Source organism: Strix aluco, chromosome 3, assembly GCF_031877795.1.
Source record: "Strix aluco isolate bStrAlu1 chromosome 3, bStrAlu1.hap1, whole genome shotgun sequence".
In the NCBI taxonomy this organism is placed as follows: Eukaryota; Metazoa; Chordata; class Aves; order Strigiformes; family Strigidae; genus Strix; species Strix aluco.
The window spans coordinates 62468755-62492574 of record NC_133933.1 but is presented as its reverse complement, the minus strand read 5'-3'; the positions used below and the strand labels follow the sequence as shown (position 1 = coordinate 62492574).

Here is a 23820-nt window from a genome sequence, read left to right as displayed (position 1 = left end):
GTGCCCTAGAGGGAGAAAAATCCAGTTTATTCTTGTCTGGTTGCAAAGACTTTTTGGGAGCATAAGCAATGTGTTACACAGGATATGGATTATCTCTGTGGGAATCCCCTGTGCAGCAAGAGATGGGCCCACAATCACTGGGCTTCTCCCTACTCTCTAGGGAAACTGCATAAAGTCACCTATATTAGACTGAAGCAGATTACAAAGTAATTCCAAAACTAAGAGAGGATCAGCTCCTCTCAGTAGGTATGGCTAGAGACACAATATATCTTCCCTCTTCTGTTCTTCTGAGTTCTTATGTTCTGCCTTACCTCTAACAATTCTTCATACAATCTAATACAAGACAGTAATATATTCCAGAACCTCAAAAACTCTAACTTCACTGTTTTGACACTGTCCCACACAACATCCTTGTCTCTAAACTGGAAAGACATGGATTTGATGGATGGACCACTCAGTGGATAAGGAATTGGCTGGATGGTCGCACTCAAAGAGTTGAAGTCAACGGCTCGATGTCCAAGTGGAGAGCAGTGATGAGTGGTGTTCCTCAGAGGTCAGTTTTGGGACTGGCACTGTTTAACATCTTTGTTGGCCACATGGACAGTGGGACTGAGTGCACCCTCAGCAGGTTTGCCAATGACACCAAGCTGTGTGGTGCAGTTGACACACTGGAGGGAAGGGATGTGCCATCCAGAGGGACCTGGACAGGCTTGAGAGGTGGGACCGTGCAAACCTCATCAAGTTCAACAAGGCCAAGTACAAGGTCCTGCACATGGGTCGGGTCAATCCCAAGCACAAATACAGACTGGGTGATGAGTGGATTGAGAGCAGCCCTGCAGAGAAGGGCTTGTGGGTATTAATGGATGGAAAACTGACTATGAGCCAGCAATGTGCACTCGCAGCCCAGAAAGCCAACCGTATCCTGCGCTGCATCTAAAGAAGCGTGACCAGCAGATCAAGGGAGGTGATTCTGCCCCTCTGCTCTCGTAAGACCCCACCTTGAGTATTGTGCCCAGCTCTGGGTCCCCCCAACATAAGAAGGACATGGACCTGCTCGAGTGGGTCGACAGGAGTGCCATGAAGATAATTGCTGGGCTGGAGCACCTCCCCTGTGAGGACAGGCTGAGAGAGTTGGGATTGTTCAGCCTGCAGAAAAGAAGACTCTGGAGAGACCTTATAGTAGCCTTCCAGTACTTAAAGGGGGCTACAGGAAAGATGGGGAGGGACTCTCTATCAGGCAGTGTAGTGATCGAATGAGGGGTAATGGTTTTAAACTGAAAGGGTAGATATAGATTAGATATAAGCAAGAAATTCTTTACTGTGAGGGTGGTGAGGCACTGGAACAGGTTGCCCAGAGAAGTTGTGGCTGCCCCCTCCCTGGAAGTGTTCAAGGCCAGGTTGGACGGGGCTTTAAGCAACCTGGTCTAGTGGAAAGCAGGGGAGTTGGATGATCTTTAAGGTCCCTTCCAACCCAAACCATTCTGTGATTCTATGATTACTGTTATGCAAGAGTGTAATGCAAGCGTTAGCACAAATTTGCTTGGAGATACAACCAACTCATCAACAGAAGTAACAAAACCATTTCTGTTGTCAGAATGGCAATGCCTAGTAAAATCATGGCCACCAACACTACCCATGCTAGCAGTGAGGGATTCAAAACAATACACACTTGAGTTGGACACAGGTTGCAATTTGACTGACTCAGAGCAAAATGGACCAAAAGAAAGTCTTCAAAGACCAATGCATTTGAAGGTGGACACTAATTCTGGGGGCTCCTGCCTCAACTTCCAACGTCCTGACTGAAAGAAGATCTGAGCATCCATTATTCTAGCTGAAGACAAACAGTAACTGCAGACATATAAAAGTTCTCCAAATTAGAGTGGGAATCACTGGCTCTGAAACACTGCACTTCTCCAAGTCTGCAGTCCAGTCTAAAACTAGTGATGTTAAGCAAATGTTGCTATGGTCACTGCAATCTTAACAACAAGCTCTAGAAGTATCAGCAAAAACCAAATATGAACCAAACTGAAACAGTTAGAAAGCTGTAGCAGCTTTACTGTTCTCTGCAGAACTGGGTTCAAGCAACACAGAAAGATTAATTTGACAAGTTTCCACCTGTTTGCCATTTGCCCCCATCACACTGCTTTTGGAGATGCAGCGGCTGTGCCATAAATGCTGACCTGTCAGCATGGCCTCAAAATAATAAAACACTAAGTACAGCTAATATGCATAAATAATTTTCCAAAGTAGTCCTATAAGTTAAATCCTTTCCCACAAAATGCAGAGTGTTAACGCTACAACACTGTCTTTTCATTCATAAAATTGTTATGTCAATGTTCTTACCCTGAAAGGTGGATCAGGCTTCTCCCTGTGTGGTACTTGGTCCAGAGTGCCATCAGTACTGCTCCTTTTCAAGCTGGATGTGACATCAGGCACATTACTAAAATCTACATTCAAAAGAAAACAAATAAATAAATTAGAGGATTATAGGACAGGAACAGGAAAAGTATTTGCTTTTATCTGCAAATACTTTCAGTGTCTAGTAGAATTACTATAGGGGAAGAGAAGGAATACAAAATTTGCAATCCTCCCCAGCCCCCAGAAAATAACACGAAGAGGTCAAAGTAAGGAACAACTATGCCTAGAAATTATGCTTTCAAAACAGCAGCTGGACATCTAAGACCATCTGAAGCAACACACATATTTGATCTACCAAAATAAACCCAACGCTCTTGCTAACAGCATGCTTTTGAAGGTAGCATTATCTATAATCAGCACACTCTGTGCTGAGACAACCAGTCAGGATAATTAAATGCACTCACTAGTTCTCCTTGGATGAGCACACTATTGTTCAACATGACTTAGTCCTGAATTCCTTAAAGATTTAAGAAGAAAAGAGAATTTTGCCTTGGAACAAACACCACAGTTCATAATATGGACAAAATCCCTTCTTGTTACTAATAGTTTACCAATTTTACTAAGTTTGGAGCCCATGTACATAGTAGCTGGGACAATGCAAAAACCAGAGGAGGCATTGCCCTGCTCTACTTATTGACAGACTGTAGCTTTCAATGACATGTATGTGTGTAAATTCAAGATCTATGCAACAATGCTGAACATTCATATAAAAATGATGGTTTTTTCTCTTTACATTTTCTGAATTGGCTGCTTAAAATCTGCAGAGATGTTTATGTGGAAGTTCTAATTAAAACTCTTAGAAGTGAAGAAGTGATTTTTGTTCTATAGTATTATGAATCCAAGTAGCTGAAAACTGTAAAGCAGCCACCAAAAAAAAAAAAAAAAAGAGGATTTTTGGCAACCTCAGATGATAAACAGTAATAAAATAAAGAGGTTTTTTCTTAATTTGCTGCTTTGCTTCCTAGCCTTTAAGCCTCTAGGGTATAATTCACACCACATTACCACATTTTCAAACTCTCTCTCAACACCTACAAATGCTGGAGATTTATTTTTAAGTGAAAGCTGAGATTCTCATTTAATCACCAACTCCAACTGAGGTAGTAATTAAAACAAATATCACTCATCTCGCAGTTCAATCATGAGAGCTAGCAATAATTAAATTGTGAAGGACAACAGTATCTCTCCGCCCAGGTGTTGCTGTTGTCCTGTCCTTGCAGAGCAGGACCAGCTCCTCTCAGCAAGAACTGACAAACATGGACTGAAGCAGAGAGGGAAATGGGAATTTCAGGCCCAAAAGAGCACCTTATAGCCCATGAGAGCCTTCCCAGGAAGACAAAACATGGCAGACAGACTCCACAGGAAAGCCAGAGAGAAAGATGCAAATAACTCAGCATGATGTCATCTTGATACTTTATTTTTCCATATGCTATTAAGGTGCCTGTGCCAAGCTTAGCATCGATGCTGACACTTTCCATCCAGATGCTAAAGACTTGACTAGTTTGTCATTTCCCTATCCTTGCAGAACCAAGGTCCCATCGCTTTTCTCCCCTGAAGTTTTTTATCTATTCCTCCTGGAGTCAAGTGTGGCTCTTGATATCTCAGAGCCTACATAACATGCAATACCCCAACAGTTACCACCTTTGCAGAAAAAACGTATTTTACACAACTCCACCAAACAGCCACCCATCTTCTTTAAGAACTTAACAAGGGGTCTGCTTGTTTATTTACTTTATTATGCTTTTACCCCTCTTCCTCCCCCGAGCCCAAATAATTTTCTCTGCCCTCTGGACTTTTAAAGTAATTTTGAGTCTCTCTTCTGTATATGGGTGCACATGAATGCCTATTGACTTCCACCACTGTCAACTCCTGGGTACACAAAAGGTAAGCCAACCCCTAAAACTCAAACTGCCTTTGAAATAATATTTTCACAGGGGTGAGGCGATACCGAGGATATTATTTCCCATTGTTTCCCACTTGTGCTCTTTTTACTTTCCTTCTTGGTTTTAATGCACTTCTCTCTCATATCTCCAAACAACATGCACCAGAGATAGATGTTGCAGTGGTATATAAGATCTATTGATCTCAGGTAGCTATCTAATGAGAAAGAAAAAAAACCTATGTCCTTCCCCTGATTCTACAAAGTGACCTTAAACATATTTGTCCTTTACAAAACAGGAAGTAAAACTAATCTACGCAAGCAGTGAAGAGAAAGCATAAATATAGGAAGAGGAAAGTAAGGTAAAACAATCAGCAGACAACATGAACAGAAATCAGGATAACAACATCTAAAGTAGGCAAACAGAATATTATATCATTTTGTCCAGATGATCTATTGTTTCCTCCCCTCACCCTCATCTTTGCTTTTCCTTTGTAGTCTATAGGATTGTCAGAGGCAGGTCTATATAGCCTTGCCCATTTTTACAGCATTTTCTACTGCCAGAATGTGTTGCTGATGGTAGTTAGGGTAAGAAACTGTAAATGTTATTTTAAATAGTAAAAACTAAAAAAAGTTACATGGGAAGGACCCAAGGTGAAAAACGACATCCTACTGCATGCTGTATGCCAAACTAACAGGGGGAGGGAAGGAAAGAAGCACGTATGGCTTGTTGAACAGTTGAGCGTCCATATCCTGTCTCCCCTTCCTTCTTTTACTGTGGAAGTACTTCCTTTGGATCTGCTCCTACAAACCATCAAGCTATTCCCAAAGAGCATACAGGCATTAACATCAGCTGCATAGCTAAAAAAAAAAAACAAATCAAGGGGCAAAGGAAGTAAGTATTACCTTAGAGAACAGGTAATTTCAAATGCAAAGTCTAAGGACATAAACACAGCAGCAAGTTTAATACTGAAATTCTCTCTGCTTCTAGTAATGAATGAAAGCAGAGTAACAAGCCAAACCATACAAAATTTATTTTCTTTAAACATTCAAATTTGGATTTAGCTCTACAATGAAATTCATATTAACAAAGATGTTCAAAAGTAGTAATGCAAAACTGTTATCTTACAGGCTAGGTAACCACTATCCTTTCAGGAAAAACTAGCAATAAAACTGTAGGGTGTATGCATAGAACTAAGAGCAATGTTACAGATCTGTGAGTACAAAATCGTTCCAGTACATAATGTTCTGGACCTTTGCTGGGAATGAGCACAGAAAAGTATGCAAGGAGATACACATTCCTAAAAATAACCCAAATGTGAGGTCAAATCATCACTTCCTGGCAATTTATTTGTTTTAATTAATATTATTTTTAGAAAACTACCTTTAATGTTACTTACCTTACTACAATTACATTACTGACTTGTTAAAGAAAACATGGACTACTTTGCTGGAAACACCACTTGAGAGGCTTTCCAGCATAGTAATGGTGAGTATACCATGACTAAGTCTGCCTTTACGGCTCCATTACAGTAGTACATTTGATTTATTCTATTGACATACTTGTGATAAACCTGTCTGGAAGAAAAAAAGGGACTGATCACATTGGGTTAAACAAAACTTGGTTTAAATCTTTCAACATAATTTATCTCTACTGCAGCATGTCTCTCTGTCCTGTTTACGCGCGCACACACACACACACACACACACACTCATGCATAGTGAGTTGAAATGTGTATCACTTCCATCTGGGAAAGACAGGAACCTCTTAAGTAGATACCTTCTTCTGATCTAGCAAACAGAAGTGTCTCCAGACACTAAAATACAAAGTCAGTGTGGTGGGTTGACCCTAGCTGGATGCCAGGTGCCCACCAAAGCAGCTCTATCACTCCCCTCCTCATCTGGACAGGGGAGATATCAAAAAATATATCAAAAAGTTCATGGGTCGATTTAAGGACAGGAAGAGACCACTCAGCAATTACCATCACCCGTAAAACAGATTTGACTTGGGGAGATTAGTTTAATTTATTACCAATCAAATTAGAGTAGGATAATGAGAAATAAAATAAATCTTTAAAACATCACCCTCCCTTCTTCCTGGGCTTAACTTTACTCCCAATTTCTCTACCTCCTCCCCTCTACCGGCACAGGCAGATGGGGAATGGGAGTTGAGGTCAGTTCAGCATGTGTGGTTTCTGCCACTCCTTCCTCCTCAGGGGGAGGACTCCTCATACTCTTCCCGTGCTCCAGTGTGAGGTCCCTCCCATGGGAGACAGTCCTCCACAAACTTCTTCATCGTGGGTCCCTCTCACAGGGTGCAGTCCTTCAGGAGCAGACTGCTCCAGCGTGGCTCCCCTACAGGGTCACAAGTCCTGTCAGCAAACCTGCTCCAGTGTGGGCTCATTTCTCCACAGGTCTACAGGTCCTGCCAGGAGCCTGCTCCACCGTGGGCTTCCCACAGGGTCACAGCCTCCTTCGGGTACATTCACCCACCGTGGGTCCTCCATGGGCTGCAAGTGGAGATCTGCTCCACCGCTAACCTCCATGGGCTGTAGATAGGGGGACAGCCTGCCTCACCATGGTCTTCACCATGGGCTGCAGGAGAATCTCTGCTCTGGTTCCTGGAGCACCTCCTCTCCCTCCTTATTCACTGACCTTGGTGTCTGCAGGGTTGTTTCCCTCACATATTCTCACTCCTCTCTTCTGCTGCAATCACGCACGATTCTTCCCCCTTCTTAAATATGTTATCACAGAGGTGCTACCACCATCACTGATGGGCTTGGCCTTGGCTAGCAGCGAGTCCGTCTTGGAGCCGGCTGGCATTGGCTCTGTCGGACTTAGAGGAAGCTTCTGGCAGGTTCTCACAGAAGCCACCCTTGTAGCCCCGCCCCTAGCAAAACCTTGCCACACAAACCCAATATCGTCAGCTTGTTGCAAAGAAGAAGAGTAGCAACCTCAGATAAATGATAAAATGCTCAGGAAAGCACAGGGGGAAAATGCCATTATGTGAAAAGCTTAACTGCACACCAAACTATTAGCTTGGTTTCTAGCAATGAACAATCAAGTACTAAGAGCCTGCTCAGCACCTTCAGCTACCAACAGCATCACCAAAAAAGAATGCCATTACTCCTGCAATGCTGTGCCTCAGTGGCAGGCAGATACATGACTCACAATCATTCAAGAGAAATTATAATGTAACCATAAAACCTGAAAGAAAGCATACTTCCGAAGTCATGCTCCTCGCTACTCATCATTCAATTAAAAGTAGGCACAGAGCACACAGATGGGACAGTCGGTGAGAAAAACAAACACATACAGTATATTCAAGAGCTCTGTACGCCTACAGGAATGTCTCTTCCCACGTCGCCACCATGTGTGGTGATACACATACAAGTGGTCAATATGGAAGTTATTCACATGTTATTGTGAGTGGTGAGGTACAATGGAAACACATCCTCTAGCAGATGTGTGAGACAATAATAATCTGTGCTACAATCCCAGCCAAGAAACCAAAGGAAATCAACAGGAAAACATCAACATCGACCATCCGGCAATTCATTTACCATAAAGAAGCCATCAACAAATGCAAATGTCACTTATCTCTTTTTTTCTGTTTAATTAACGAAGAAGCCTTAATTACTTTCTAGTCAGCATTGCTCTTACCACTTTAGTTGCTCACTGCAAAGGCAAAATTACCATGAAGAAAAAGTAGGAACTGAGGCTCCTTCCTTTTATAATTCTTTTTTTCCTAACACTTCAGAAGTTGTTCTGGTTTAGATTTTTCTCACCAATTTCAAAAAATGCTAAATAATCATCACAAGCATGTCAAGTGTTATCAAATGTCGAGCACTATGTAGGTGGTGTAACCACCCCCTTTCTCAAACTACAGCAAGAGGGTGTGTTTCCACCTGCCACTCTACTGACAACAATAAATTGAACAAAAAATTCCTTCAAGCTCTACACAAGATGACAACACAGCAAAATTAAATGTACTCAAGTCTCTCACTCCAAGACTAACTAAGACCACTGCAGGGGATAATTTTCAGATCTACCAGGAGCAGCAGTTCTGTGCATCACTTGATAACTATCCTCAGGAAGTAAAGAAGCACTCTGACAGGCACAGGCAGTCTTGACCTCGGTAAAAATATAGCGACTACACTATGGAAAATTTGGTTTCCATTCTGCAACGTATCTAAGATTGCAAAAACAGTTTGCTTTGTATCAGAATGAAACCATGTCCTTTTACACTATGCTATTTTATTTTTGTCAAAATGCTGAGAAAGAGACACCACAGAGCAAAAAGAAGTAGCATGACACCAGGATATTCATCCATGATGTAGCAGAGAAAGATGAAGTCTCCTGCTCTGTCAGATTCAGGCGAGGAAAGTGAACCTGGGTCTGTCTCAGCTATGGTAAGATGGTTGATTAACAGCTAGTAGCTGTGAGTCTTCCCTGGTATCTCCAACTCCACCTGATCCACTTACTGTATCACCAAACATTCACTACAGCAAATAGATTCAGACTCTAGAGCTCATGGCAAAGCTAGTCCCATAGGACGCAACTGACCTAGACCAAAATCTGTCTGTTTGCAACAGGGAAGAATGAGGCAGGATAGCAATTAATGACTAGAAAATGATCGCATCTGAGGTGGGTGCAAACTGAGCTGCACTCAGGCAACTCAGCAGAGGATTAAACTTCCTTTAGCTCTCAACATTTAAAACCTGGCAAATGAAATTTAAACTCAAGAGAACGGATTTTAATAAATGATTCAACTGATGGGGAAAAGAGGATGATGCTATGAAGCTGGTGAATAACAAGCAATAGCTATGTTTAAAGAAAGAATGAGAATGTTGGGGAAAAGTAACACAGAAAACCACAGATCTGTGACCTACGTAGTAACCTAAGGCTTTCACAATCAATTCAAGGAAAGAAAAATTAAAAATGTGGAAATAAATGTAAAATTATATACATACAGTATGTGTAAACAGACTGTGTCAAATCAACCTGACATCTGCCTTTGATAAAAGATGTTTTTAAAGGCAAAGAACATAGGATATGTCCAACCTTCTGGAAACTTAGTTTAAAAAAAAGAAAAAAAGAAACCATATACTATCCCAAGGGAAATTATTAGCTAAAACAAAAAGGATAGAAATTAAAACAAGGCAGAACTGGCTAGCAGGTAAAGATAACAATAGATCAGTCTGAATAAACTTCTAGGCCTGGGAGAGGCTAATGGTAGATTTTGTCCAAGGTGGGTTTAGGGACCAATTTTACCCGGTATTTTCATTATTTGTCTCAGCAAAGAAAGTACAATAGGAAGTACTCTGATTAAATACTCAAATCATTCCAAGTTAATACACAGTATTAACTAAAAGCATGACTAGAGATGCAGAAAGGAGATGCATGATGACCTTGAAGATGGAGCCACAGTCCCAGAATGAAATCACACAGAACTAAATTTCAGGGACCAGTAAGAACAATTTCTTAAATAAGCTGTGGCTCATCAGTTGGAAACATGAAAGGAAGAAAAGTGTGAAAGTATGCAGAAGGGGTTAACAAAATGTAGTTTTGAGCTAGAGCTGCTTAAGCAATGGTCAAGGCCAGCAGATACTGATCAGTTATAACACTGGCCAGGAATATGTCTATGCTGGCAATGAGAAGACTGGCTTTCAACCATCATATGAACAAATTTCTGGAGCAGGTTTACCTGCGAGCAAAGAATGCAAACAGTCTATCCTGTTTTAAAATGGAATATGATAAACGTATCAGTAGGGTTGCTGAAAGCCCTGACTAGCAGAGGACTGGATTCACTGAGTCTGGAAATTCCTTCCCATCCTAGGTTCCTCTGTCACCAACGTAGCACAAATATTACACAGATGCCTAAATGCAGTTGCCAGAAGCCTCTGTTCAGTAAAGCACAAAAAAATACTTCAAATTTCATTAGTGCTGGTGTGTAAAGATCCTGGCAAAGAGTGTTTATGTCTAAAAGAACGCTTGTATCACAAGTCCATATTGGTGAAGAAGCCCTGACAGCTGTCCTATACCCCAGTCGCTTACCGATTCTAGCTCAGATGTTCATCATTAACTCTAGTGGTTACTCTTCTACAAACTGATCTTTCTCTTGTTTGTAGTTCTCTGGCACTTGAGAGGGAAATGGGGCTCCCACTTCCCATCTTCTCTGCTGCGGTTTTTAATCCGCAGTAGTTATATGCTTCAGATATGGCAACACACACACACACACAGAGCTTCAAGCAATTATGATGGGCTTTGTCTAGTCTGTAAAAGCACATACCCCGACCTCAGATCAGCATTTTGAAACACTGGTATTGTCCAATGATTTCAGACAGATGTTGCAAAACAGCAATAAAGCAGGCATCAACTTATTTCTGAGAATATTACTATGAATTTTAGCTTGAAAAAAATTAGGATCTGTAATTATGAGGAATTATAGGAGGTCCAGTCTATCCACTAGAAAAGAATGTATTCAATATTTTCACTAATTCCCAAATGCTCTAGAAACTGCCAATAAAACACAACACAGCCAATCTTCAGCATGTAAGATATTCTCCCTCTCTTCATTACAGAGAGTTTCCATAACACGGCTGCATGGTTTAGATGGAAATATTACATTTGGGTAATAAAGTTAAGCCAGGTGTATGGAAAGCTGCATTTTTCATTGTTGTGTGAATTCTCCAGACTGATCAGTTAATTATGATAAGCTTGTAGTTCCCATATTCTTCTAGCCAATGTAACTATCAAGAGAAAAATAAGCTTCCAAGTGAAGATAACAAATATTTCCAAAATCCCTGGTGCAAATAATACTAAAGTCTGAGCCAACTCTCATAAAGGTACAAAGCCTTGGTGGTCTTAATGCCTTCAGACTTACTGAAAAACAGGGAGTGGTAGATGAGGCATTCCAGCATTGCCTGGAGAAGAGAAATATCTGCCTGGTGAACTCGAAAAATGCTCCCTTGGAGACTAGTACTCATAACTTCAGTTGAACGGTTCAGCCTGGCAAGTAGCACACATGTGCTTATTTCTTTTGGTTCAATACAACTAAATATATTTCAGGTTTTCAACAACAGTATACTTACTCTTTTGTAAGTAGTTTTGAAGTTAAAAAATAGGTATATAAGCATTTCCTTCTGTATCCTTTTCCTTTCTGAAAGACTTCAAGAATATCTTTCAAAAAGTAACAGTTGATCCAAAGGAATTTATTGAATGGCTTTCAAGAGACATTCTCACAATCTCTGTTAAAGAAAGCATCCAAGTTTCACCAGAGAGATATGAAGGGTTCTGGGTTCACTAGTTCAGTTATGAATAACTCATATGTCTTGCTTATGTGAGGATGAGGTCTTTCAGTTCTTTAGCTCATGTTATCCCCTGGGATCAACATGGAAGGGGCACCCAGCAGCTGGCATCCAGGGCAGAGCTCATGCAATATCTGCAGTCCTTTAAATTTCTGTCTAGGTTGTGAAGAGAATATTAACTGTGGTCAGAAACGAGAAAAGCAAGAGAGTTCTAGGAGGAGAAGACAAACTCCCATGCAAGATTAATTAACTGTCCCAGAACAATCATTTGCACTGGAGAAACTGTTACTAAAAGTGAGGAGGGTCTAGAAGATGAGGTGTGGGGATAAAGCCAGATAGGTTTAGCAAAGCTGTGATACAAGAGGACATTAGAATTGATCCAGGGTTTCCATCATGAAGGCCCAGGTCTGGAAACATCAGGAGGTGTTTGGAGGCATACAGTTCTTTAAGGCCTTCATACAAGAGCAGGTTTTCTTCTCTAAATCCTCTTTGGCCAGAGAAGGGTGATTATAAATTTGGTGGTAAGTCAGCTGAAAAAAATTCAGAGCCCATAACACAAGAATGGTCCAGCTCAAGTGACATGTGGAGAGCTGATTTCCACCTAGGAAAACTGCACTGAAAGGTCCTACTTTACCTCAAGATGTTGATCTATTTCCTCTGTATGTCACAGCAGCAAATAAATAAACAAATAAGTAAGTATTTTTTTGCACTCTTATGTCCTTTCAGTACAAGCCTTGACATATGAAAAATGGCTGCTACACACTGAACTTATTCATGAAGAGTATTTACAGCCACATTTGATTTCTAGACCAAAAGCTGTCTCCAGGTAGCTTCTGCATTAAGGAAACAGATCTAAGGGAAGGCAGGTGCAGACACAGATGAAAAATATCTATTGAAACACATCATATCCTCCACCACTTCAAGCTGAAAGCCAATGCAGTTTGATTCACCTCTCATCTTCACTGGGGTTCTCTATGAATCTGAGCAAACGACTGAGGTACCACGGACCCTAAATTCAGATTCTTATTAATCTCCAATCAAGTTTTCCAGAATTATGGGAGTGTTCATGTTAGCTCAGTTCAGTAATTTTAACTGTAATTTATGTAAGTTTTTAACTATGGCACAGTGCCAGTTCAGTTGTTTCCCCACAGCTGGTACTCACAGGCAAGTATTACTACTTAAGCATTCACACTCCAATGCTGGAGTAAATTCAAAACAATTTGCAGGCAGTAACTGTGGTTATTAACTGTACAGTGGTTTACAGCTTTCATGCTGCTTTAACCAACAGTTAGAAAGACAGTGAAATACTAAATTCATTACCAATTCAGAAACCCCTCCTCTTTTTTTGCCTAGAAAATTTTCAAGTTCTTCTGAAAGCCTTTGACCTAATTCAGATACCAACTATCTCAAATTCTCATTGCTAAATTAACATGACTAGAGTCTACTAATACAAGTAACTTTAGTTTCTAGAAAACTAAAACTAAACATGTTAGAGAAAAAACAAATAAAATGTACTGGATTTTAGTAATTCAGAAATTATTTAATCTCTGCAAGGTATTTTGGCTTTTATCACTTGTTGCTGTCCTAGGCATTTTGTAACTTATTTTGGGACTGGCTGGAAGGTACGCTCTCAACAGCTTCAAGGCTGTAACAAATGACTCTTTGGTGTAGCTAGAAACTTCATTTAGGAATTCATTCAAGATGTTAAATCTGGAAAGAAAAATTAGCATACAGCTGTCATAACATCAGTCTTCCTACATAGGGTTCTTCAACACAGAATTATTAGATGTCTGTCGCTGACAAGACTGTTATCAAACAAGACAAAAGTTACAGGTTCCCTTCATGGCCCCTCTCATCCATATGTTTTGGCTTCAGGGAACAAACTATGAGACATCAGAAGCTGCTCTACATGCTTCCTGAAGGACAGATGCAACCAGGCTGCTGCTTTTTGCAGATCTGATACTGCCTAGACAAACTCATACTTCTGGCCAGGGTCTGAAATGCTCAAGTCTCTCTCCTTTGTTGTCATCCTTCAGTGAGGAAAGTGATGCTTCTTCTTTAAACACTCCACATTTTCATATTTAGAAAAAGCCAGTATGTTCATGCAAATATTCTTGTATCATACAGCTTGCTTAAGACATGTTGGGCCACATGCTGAACAGTGGCTTAGCTCCAGTCAGCCACCTACTTCTGCAAGTGTGACTTTCTGTAGGCTGCTTTATGCTCTCTTTTCTTTTTTTCTAAATATCTGCAGAAACATCCATTTTGAAGCTGTAGCAGTGTCCTTTAGATCCCTTGGGAGTTTCTTTGTGGGTTAACTGTTCATCCTGAAGCAAAGTAATTTGATTCATTTGCTAATTCAGTAATCAATAGGAGATACAAATTAGCAACATAATAGGAAATAGCTGCCTGCACTTCTGTAGCAATGCCTGATTAGTCCCTGCATGTCAATGGTATGTTTTATAGGGTTATTTAACTTCCTAAACTTTCTCTGTCCAAGTATCTGCCAGTCACACAGCTGTTCAGGCTTTTCACTTTTATGCTTAACAATTCATACTGACTTCTCAAACTGTTACTGAAATACATTTGTTTCCTAAGTGCATAACAAATGCACTTCTTAGATGCATTCTTTCTGGAGGCCAATGTTAGTTGTAGCTAGTGCATCACCCTTCTATTCCAGTTCAACAGCTGGAGATGTGTGGCTGTGGTGTGGAGGAGGAAGACACAGCAGAGCCCATGTTGGGTGGCCACCATCCTCTCTACAAGTCTCAGCAAAGGCTGCAGCCCACTGCTGCTATTATGTCTTCCAGGCTGAGGCTGCTGGACATGCAGGACTGCTGTCAGTGGCTCCTCTCCTGGTTTCTGCTGCTACTGCGGGATTGCTCACATAGGACAGCTTTGGCCATTCTCAGAGGTCATTTGCACCAAGGAGATTTGGAAAGCAAATGGAGCTGGCCCTGTCAAGGTACCAAGTGTACCACCTTAGTGGTACATTTTCTTCTCCATCTCAGATTTATAGGCACAAAAGTAATGAAAACAGAAAGGAAAAAGGGGAAAAAAAAGTTACTTAATAGTTTAGCAAGAATTTGTGGCTAGCTTCAACAGTTTTTATAATTACTCAACTTACCTCTGTGAAACACAGAACATCTGCTGTTTGATGTGTTTTAAATTATGCCTGAGGCACTGGTCTGTATGTGGGTGTCTCTAACTTTATCATCATTAATAAATCTCCTTGCTGTCCATATTGTCACTCTACAGAATTCAGTAGGATGGGCAATGTCATGATTTATGCCTGCATATTGTCACTGAGCCAGAAGGTGCAGCTCCACAGGGTTTAATGGAGTTTACACCAGGAAAAAACAATTTGGCCCACTGACTTCACAGAAATTAAATCATAGCAGCATGTAGCAACGCAGAACAGAACACCCTTTCAGTAGAAAAGCACAACGAAGAGCATTTAAGGCAAGGCTGTCCCATTTTATAGCATAAACAATCTTTTAATTCGCAGCATACACATCTAGCAGGAAGCCAACAGGACAGTTTGTCAAGTGCCAGCAAGAGCTCATTAAACCACCACTCTTGGGAAACACTCTGTATTGCAAAACACGCAGTAGGCAACAAGTGCTCCTATGGATCCAGGTTCTGAAGAGGCAAACGCTTTCTTCAAATTAACCTCTACACTGCTACAGTCCCAGGTATAGAGGCACAGGTCAGATCTAGTCTTCTCCTGGTGACTCGCAAGAGCGTGGTATAAAGACACTTACGTTAATGGCACATAAACGGCTGGAGCAGGAGTCAACCTACCATGGTTGTACAAGACTACTGTAAACACACACCTCACCTCTGAGCTCGCTTTGATGAACAGCCACTACCTGTTCTATCACATCTATTCACATCTATGGGGCTTCCTGCTGAAGCAAATTGGGTAATGAATTAAAAAAAAAAAAGAAAACCCAGCAGAATCACCGATCTTCAGGCAGATAAGCAGTCATGCTGCATAGACAACTACATGTCTATGTAAAAAGAGGCACTGCTTTTCTAGTGTGTTGCCTCACACCATGCAAAACCATCAGATATCTGGTATTAGATCCACCAGGCAAGAGGGAGCGATGTGTGCAGACCTGCACAACTAACACAGACCAAGGCCTGCTTCTAACAGGACTGTGGGTGTCCTTGGGACTCAACAAGCTAAGAAGCAATATTCACCTCTTCTGCACTCAAAAGGGTTTCCTGTGAAAGAATAAAAATAAATTTCTTTGACTTCTCACACATGCATCGCAATGAAGGCCATGTCCTACAGCAGGAAGAAGAGAATTTAAATGTCAAAACAGCAACTAGGCAAACAAACAAGACCTGATTTGGGAAGAACTAAAAGTAGAAGTTATTTCAGAAATGTTTTCAGTTAAATTTTAGTTTTACTTTTGTTTACGAAATGCTTTGAACATTACATTAAAAGAAGCTTACGAAATGCTTAAAAACTATGGGCAAACAGCAACAAGCAGAGCGGTCTGAGCCAGCGCTCCAGGCACAGCACCCAGCTGCTGGAGGCTACAGACCACTTTGTTTCACATCTTCCTGACTTTATCTCTTTTCTTAAGAGGGACACACTGGTCTTTCTGATATTCAGGGTGGGTTGGGGCTGGAAGAGAATACAGGGAGTGCTATCTGGAGAGGCATGTGTAGCGACAATGCATACAGCCAGCTGGCTGCAGAGCCAACCTCTAGTCTCCCTTTTCCTCCCTCAACTCAGTGGTATCTGACAAAACTGAATGGAGCAAAGTTTTCTGGAGAAGCTGTGAGTTGCAATTACACTTTGCAGCGGCATCTAACCATCTAGTGAAGCGTGTTTGAAGCAGAAAGTACCTTTGAATTGAATCCAAACCAATTATTATTACAACCACATTTTTAAAAATAATTTAGTCATATCAAAATTAAACTTGTGGCTGACTGATGTGCTTTGCTTCTGTGCATGGTGCATGCTTACTGAGATTAAAATCAGAGGTGGCTCACATCTTGGGAAACAGAAGAGCCACTTCCTATGTGAGGGTTCCAAAACTGATAGTCCTCCTGAAGTGGCTGCATTTTGCAAAAATACCTCAGTGTTTAGCAGATCAGGAGTTGAAATCTAATTGCTCCTCTCCAACACACATCCCAGCTACTTGTCAGACAGCACAAAGCCTGACTTGCTGACTCCAGCCATGCTTTATACAACGTGAAACAGCTTCATCAGGAGCGACTCAAACCGGCATGTCCCAGCCTACGCTGCTGACCGGGGATCAGCGCAAGAGGTGGGAAAGCTGAGGGCAAAACCCATGCTCCAAAACGGCTAGAGAGGTGCTCTGCAGGAAGGTCGGCTGGAAGAGAGCTTACTGCCTCTGACAGCAGCTCTCCTTGCAACCAGGTCTCCCCTGGCACCTGCCTGCTTGCCACTCCTCCTCCTCCTCCTCCTTACCTGGCTCTGGCCCTTGTCAGACCTCTGCACCCGCCGGTTCAACTCACTGTGTTTGCAGGAGGAAGGGAAAAAAAAGTTTTCTCCTTAATTAGCTTCATCAAAGGCTCCAGCAAGTGCCACTGACAGCACAGGGGTGGGATGAGTGCTATGGGGCTGGAAGGTAGGGCTAAGGCGGTGCAGGGGAGGAAGAGGAGGAGGAGGAGGAGGAGGAGGAGGAGGAGCAAGCCTCCCCCTTGTCAGCAGCACCCAAGCCTTCTTCACGGCTCCTGGGGCCACACCTCTAGAAAGATGGGCCAGACAGAAACCCAGACCCCACACAGAAGGTAAGTGCCCTACCCAAAGATGAGGAGTACAATGGGGAGCAAAGGAAGAGTATGTTCATCTTTATTTTTTTTATTTTCTTTTTTTTAATGATTTCTTTCCCAGTTAGTTCTCTCACCCTTCCAGATGAAAATGTTTCTTCATGGAAACTTGTTAAAGCATATCCAAACTGCCATCCCCCACTTACTTCTTTTTTTTTTATTCCCTTCTAATCACAGAGATCTATTTACAAATTAAGGTTGATTTCAACAGTGTCAGCTAACCAGAAATGACAGCTTTTTTGGCAAAAACCCACTTGCTGGGGAAAAAAGATAATTGCCCAACTCTGACAGCAACTCGCATACTGCAATGGGTTTTCACACCTACTAATACTTCTACCTCCTGCCTCAGCACTCTATAGATATACCATTAACCCACACAGGGTTGCACTAAATATACAGTTTTCAATTCTCATGCCTTCTCTGTTGTTTATTCCTCAAATATCCATGCCATCTTAAAATGAGGCATTTTTTTCCTCCACAGTTGTAAGAATTCCAGTCCAATTCCCTCATTTTTTAATTCTACACAAATATTTGTTTAATTTCCTTAGCACTGGAGCTTGAAGCAAATTTAGTTGCTCTGTTATTTGGTTTTCCACATTCATGAGTGCATTTTTTAAAAGTATTTCATCTCATTTCTTTTCCAGGATAAGCTTATTACTAGCCAAGCAACTAAGCAGCTAGCACATAGCATTGCCATGTGGGAGATCAAATGATATGACCACAGCAGGTCCAAACACAGCTACAAGGGTATAGCAACCTCCTGGAGCAAATGAATCACTCTCACAGAAAATGTCCTGGGAATGATTTTTAGGAGTGGCAGAGTTAGTGGCTTTGGAGAAAGTCAATCACTTCTCTTCTGTGCAGTATAGGCTGCCAAAGTTTGCCACAAGGTATAATTGGGTATCCTCAACATGGCAGAATACATAGGAAAAGGCATTCATCAAAGTTATGCTAAGCAGTTACAAAACTGTAAACAAATGTGGACCAACTATTACTACCCAAGTTATACGAAGTATTTAAAGTAAATTCTGTTTTGCTTTTGCCTGGTGGTTGTCACCAAGCACCAGGCAGGCTATTACCACATGACTCAGTGCTGAGAATTTTCATTTTCCAAGCACTTCGTTAATTTTAGTTCATTAATCCTCACAGTACTCTAGAGAGATAAATAGAGTTAGTTAATTTATAAAAACATTAAGGTTTTTAACTCCAGGTATGTACCTTGGACCAAATTGTGCTTGATTTTTGAAAGAGGTCCCCCTCTGCTGGCACTAAACAACTTTCAAAGGTGCTGCCCTGGAAGAACAGGCTTAACACGGACATGCATATGTCAAATTATTTTTGAAAACTCCCTCAACTCTACCAAAGGAGACAGAACAGTATTAAACACTGGATGTGAATGTAAGAGTCTCTGGCCTCCAAATCCCTGCTCAGATCATTAAATATCCCCTCTCTTATCTAAAAATCTTACTCAATTCCTGAGTAACAGCACATAGAACAGTTAAACCCTTTATGATTATCTATTAATTCAAATACCACTTCAGTTTCCATTTGAATCCAATCAGGTGATCACACACTAAGCACTGAATTCAAGAAACATGAAAGTCCTTCTCCTGAAGCTTAATTTAGAACTATTTGTTCCCTTTCAGAATAAAATAAATCTTCCTTAGATGCTTTTAAGCAGAAAAGCAAATATACTATGTCCCTTTATCCACTAGTGCTTAGAATATAATACATACTCCAGTAATTTCCTATTATAATGGAATATTTGCACAGGTTGCAAATTTATCCCGGAGGAATGAGGAATCTAGTGAATGGACACATACATTTATTATACTGAATACTCCAGGTAATGCTGGCCTATGATATCAAGCCAACAAGCTGAATGATAGCCCTGGTATAATTATGTAATTAATTAGCTCTATCATAATTTTTGTTTTATGGCACTAACTTTTATGTGCCACTAGTCAATTTAATGGCATTTTAAATTGAAGTAAGGCCCCTGAGAGAGATGCTACTTACTGTATCACAAATCTTGTATTCAGATTTCTTTTAATTTCAAAAGATGACCTAATAAAACTGCTTTATAATTAAATCCATTCTAACAACTTCTCCTATGTGATTCTTTTTCTTCTCCCATTTTTAATTACGAAAAAATTCCAATCAGAAAACACTTGCCACCGTAATTATATACAAAAATCAGCGATATCTTTTTGTACTCTTGCTGCTCTCCTCGCACAGCAGTGCACCCCGGCTACCTCTTCTGCAGAATTTTACTAGCATCCCCCAGAGGTGCAGTGAGGAAACTGCACCTTTTACACTCAAGGAACTAGACTTAAATTTGCTTCCATCTTGTTTGAAAAATAGTCAAGGCGCGGGAAGGAAGGGGAGCAAATCCCCACGTACTTTCTATTTCAGACAGGCGTTTACAAGTATTCTGGTATCACAAGATGTACTTTTCATGTAAAGTAAGATCAGCTAAAGGAATGGAAGGGTGACCACGGCTCTCCTCCACCCAGTATGGCAGTGCCCCTCCATGTGCCACCTCCTATTTCCAGCTGAAAAGGCAACAGAGCAGTGAGCACTGGCAGCTTCCCTGGGGCTGAGGGGCTGTGGTGTCATCCAGGAGCAGTCCTTACCACGTAGGGTTTTGGCACCTTTCCTGCCTGATGCTCCTCATATGGAAATCCATCAGGATCTCACCCTGACACAGTGCTGTTAGGGTATGTCCTCCATGCAATACTTAATACAGTGGTATTACATTGAATAAGAAATACGAACAGGTAGTAGCAAAACAATCCCTACGAAAGCTGTTTTCATATGTTTTCTTCTACACAGTGAGCAGCTGTATCCATCGGGAACATGATAATATCACTGGGTGGGAGCAGAGCTAAATGACTCCTTTCTGCGCTGATGATGATTATTGCATTTAAGGTACCCTTAATGTATGCAGTACTTTACCATATGTAAAGCACGGTAAACACAGAACAATACTTCTGCCTCGGAAAGCCATCACATCATTTCAACCACCTGTGCCTGGGAAATGGATGTATTGGAGGTACCCAAGATGACACACAATATAGTTAAGAGAGTGCTTGATAATACTAGATGGTGCAGCTAAACAGATTAAAACAGTATCATTTCCCTGCAGAAATTATCATATTCTGTTCCATTTCTACTTTCTAGAAAATAATAAAATAACAGACAGATATGGAGCATAAATGGAACTTGAACAATTTGTACTTGGGTTTCTCAGTAAGGCAAGCACAGATTTTTAAACATAATTGAGTTTTAAAAAACAGCGATATTGGAAGGGACGTGAAAGAGGACTGTCAACCTCTTACCATTTGCTGTGTTCTTTCTGAAGTTATCTAGAAACTCTTCCAGGAGCTGTGACTGGTTTGGAGGGGGTAACAAACTCTTTGGGTCCCTGGAAATGTCGCCATCTGACCAGGACGCACATAAGGGTTGCTGGGTCCCACAATGGTTCATTCTCAGAGTGAGCATTACGCTTCTCTCTGAAAACAACTCCTCCATCTGCCTGAGGTCAAGATCAGACACAGCCTCTCCATTTATGCTCAGGATTTCATTATCTACTCTGAGCCCTAGGAACACGTGAAAGGAAAGAAATAAAAAAAAAAAAAAAAAAAAGAGGGAATATAAACATAATGGGTCACAAACCAAACCTTATGCTGATACACCTTTTATTTTTGCAGTTTTAATTCAAATAGCCTAATCCTACCACAAGTCCATTAGAATCAACAGCAGCTTTATTTGTGCTATAATTATGTAGATGGACCTCATGCTTACTCTGATAGGTGCTACACATAGTACAGCAATTGAGTTGTTTCTTTCTAAAGATACTATAGAATTTGGTGGGTGGGAGGGCAGCACAACTTTTAAGATTAGAATAGAGGCACCTCTCACGACTCAGATACCACCAGTGTACAGCACTATAACACTTATTATCTGGGAAGAACAAGGCACTAGTCACACAGATCAAATCATCCATGCAAAACTGGAACAACAGCGAATGGAGTCTTTAAACAGCAGCAACCGCTGCCTTTCAAGGTCAGCAACAGTCAAGTGGTCATTACCCTCAGGTAGCAAATGAAACTGTCTCCATTTTTCTGGGTTTGTCTCTCTGCTTTTCAGAGAGCAGAATGCATCTGATCCTGCTGTGCTGATGAAGAGAAGCACGATTTCTGAGCAGCACAGTAGAGAAGGCACTCACAGAAACGCATGCAGAAAACTATTTGGGGGAGAGAGGCTACTTTTCATTGCCCACAGAAGTGGAAGTGTGAGATGAACTCTTTCTCCAGCCTGTTCCTCTGTGCAAAAGCACCTGATTAGATGGCTGAACACAGACTTTGTCTCCAAAGGTGAAAGGATAATTCAGTCACTCTGTGTACATTATCTTTCCTAATATCACATATTTCCCATCGTCTTCAGGATAGAAAACTATGAATAGTAACCAAGAACCACTTCAGACAGCAGTACTAAAGCTCCTTCATGTTTTGGGACTTAAAAAAGATAATGAAGTACAGTATTAAACATAAATATGATACAATACCTTCCTTGTATGCCAGTCCATCAGGGAGGACATCACTTACATATATACGGGTGAGATGCTGATGTTCATCAACTTGCGCTGTGACAGCAAAGCCTGAAGTAAAAGAGGTTTAAATGAAACAAACCTTCTCAGAACCCTTTCCTTTTATTTTGTGTATTTAGTAGACTCTACACAGAGGGAGGATGCTTCTCTTGAGAACACACCCATGGAGCATAGAAAAATTATTACATTGTTTCTCAGAAAGTTAATAGGACTTTTCAACTTCCAGTAAATGTCATGCTGTGCTGTAAAAAAACACCAAATTACATTTCAAAAAACCAGTTTCTACCTCAGCCCCATATGACATTTCAATAACACAGCTAATCGTTACGGTAAGAGTTGTGCAGTGTGTCCATCAGACGTAGAGGTGTCTTAAACAGATTCAAAAATTGGAAACCAAAACTATAAAGCAGCAAATCCACCAATCCCAGTGAGTGAGACAGCCCAGAAAGGAATACTTTACACCACCAGACTTGCAGCTAAAGAACAGCACAGAGCTGCCTTACAAACGTATCTTTGCAAGGTACGTAATTATTCTTAGGCATAACTGCCTCCCACGGATAAAAAGCCTGTCAGAATTTGTATCAAAGGACCCTCTGTTGATACTGTGCCAACAGAGGATCCCACTAACAAAAACCAAAAGGGCAGACCTTGATCATGGCCTGACTGAGACCAATTGTATCAATCCTGGCAAAGGACATTTGTCTTCTGACAATTCCATGCTTGAATTATTTGTCCAGAGCAGCAGATTATAAAGTGGACCCTTTCCAAACATAAGAAATGAGCTTGCCAGTGTAAAACAACCAGTTTGGGTCTTTTTTATAATGCCTTGAGTCCTTTGCAGACTCAGACTTTTGAGCGATCAAGGATGGCTCTACCTGTTCTCAGGGACAGAAAAGTCCTGAAGAGAGAAAGTAAGCAAAGATAAAATAAAAAGAAAAATTCCTGAGAGCTTACCAAAATCACTTATGTTTTCAGTCTTTGTAAGATGAACGTGATAAACATTTAATGGACAAATTTCTATTTCATCATACACCTGTTGAAAAAAAAACATAACAGAAGTCATCAAATTATGAAACCGCATAGAAACTGCAAGCATCAAAATCCAATGGTACAGCATGAGAAATAAGCACAATATTCTTTGCATCAATAAAGAGCCAAAACTTGCTGTCTTTACAGAGAACTGTGTTACTGTGCAAACGTCACCGGTATCAGTGGGACTAAATGCAGAGTACGCTAAAGATAGAAAACCCAGCCTGGAGTAGAGACTGACACTTTGCTTTTGTACCAGAAGCCCCACTTAAATGGTTCTTGAAGAGAGTGTTTGCAGGGCCTAACCACCCAAATGTCTGCATAGGCATAGACTGCGTGAATGAGGATGGCAGAATGCAATTCAGGAACAGCTTTAAAACCTTATTTTAGATCTAAATCACACATATCCATAGGTGATAATACAACTGTAGCTACAGACATCATGGAGCTTTATCTAAAAGGAGTCACACTTTCCTGGTCTACTATGTATTCATATGGTTCAGGAGCACAATATTCAGTATTTTCATCAACGAGTCTTCTGAGTTGTAGGCCATAGTGTCTTGGCTCCAGCTGTTTCATCTAAGGAATAAAGAGAATGGGGTTTGGAATTTTTATTTATTTCCAGAATCCCAGAAGACAAAGATGTGACACACACAGAAAAAGCTTGTTAGAAATCATGCAAAAGCCATCCTCAACAAGTCATTTCCTAACTATTTTTGTGGTATAAACAAAACTAGCTGCATTACTTAGAAGACAAGGTT

At 40.9% G+C, this 23820-nt stretch overlaps 1 protein-coding gene across 4 annotated transcripts in view; it reads right to left on the bottom strand.

Moving 5' to 3' along the window:
- Positions 1-23820, bottom strand: part of TIAM2 (TIAM Rac1 associated GEF 2) — a 92058-nt gene that overhangs the window by 30637 nt on the left and 37601 nt on the right. For 2 of the 4 annotated variants that reach the window (XM_074818805.1, XM_074818806.1), the window contains 5 exons: positions 23537-23638; positions 22985-23066; positions 21989-22081; positions 20760-21020; positions 2344-2447 (listed from right to left, as the gene is read on the bottom strand). In XM_074818805.1, the coding sequence (XP_074674906.1) occupies positions 2344-2447; positions 20760-21020; positions 21989-22081; positions 22985-23066; positions 23537-23638 (642 nt within the window). Of the gene's footprint in view, positions 1-2343; positions 2448-6949; positions 7089-20752; positions 21021-21988; positions 22082-22984; positions 23067-23536; positions 23639-23820 lie in introns of those variants that run through there. The other 2 variants (XM_074818807.1, XM_074818808.1) reach the window with 2 other exon arrangements.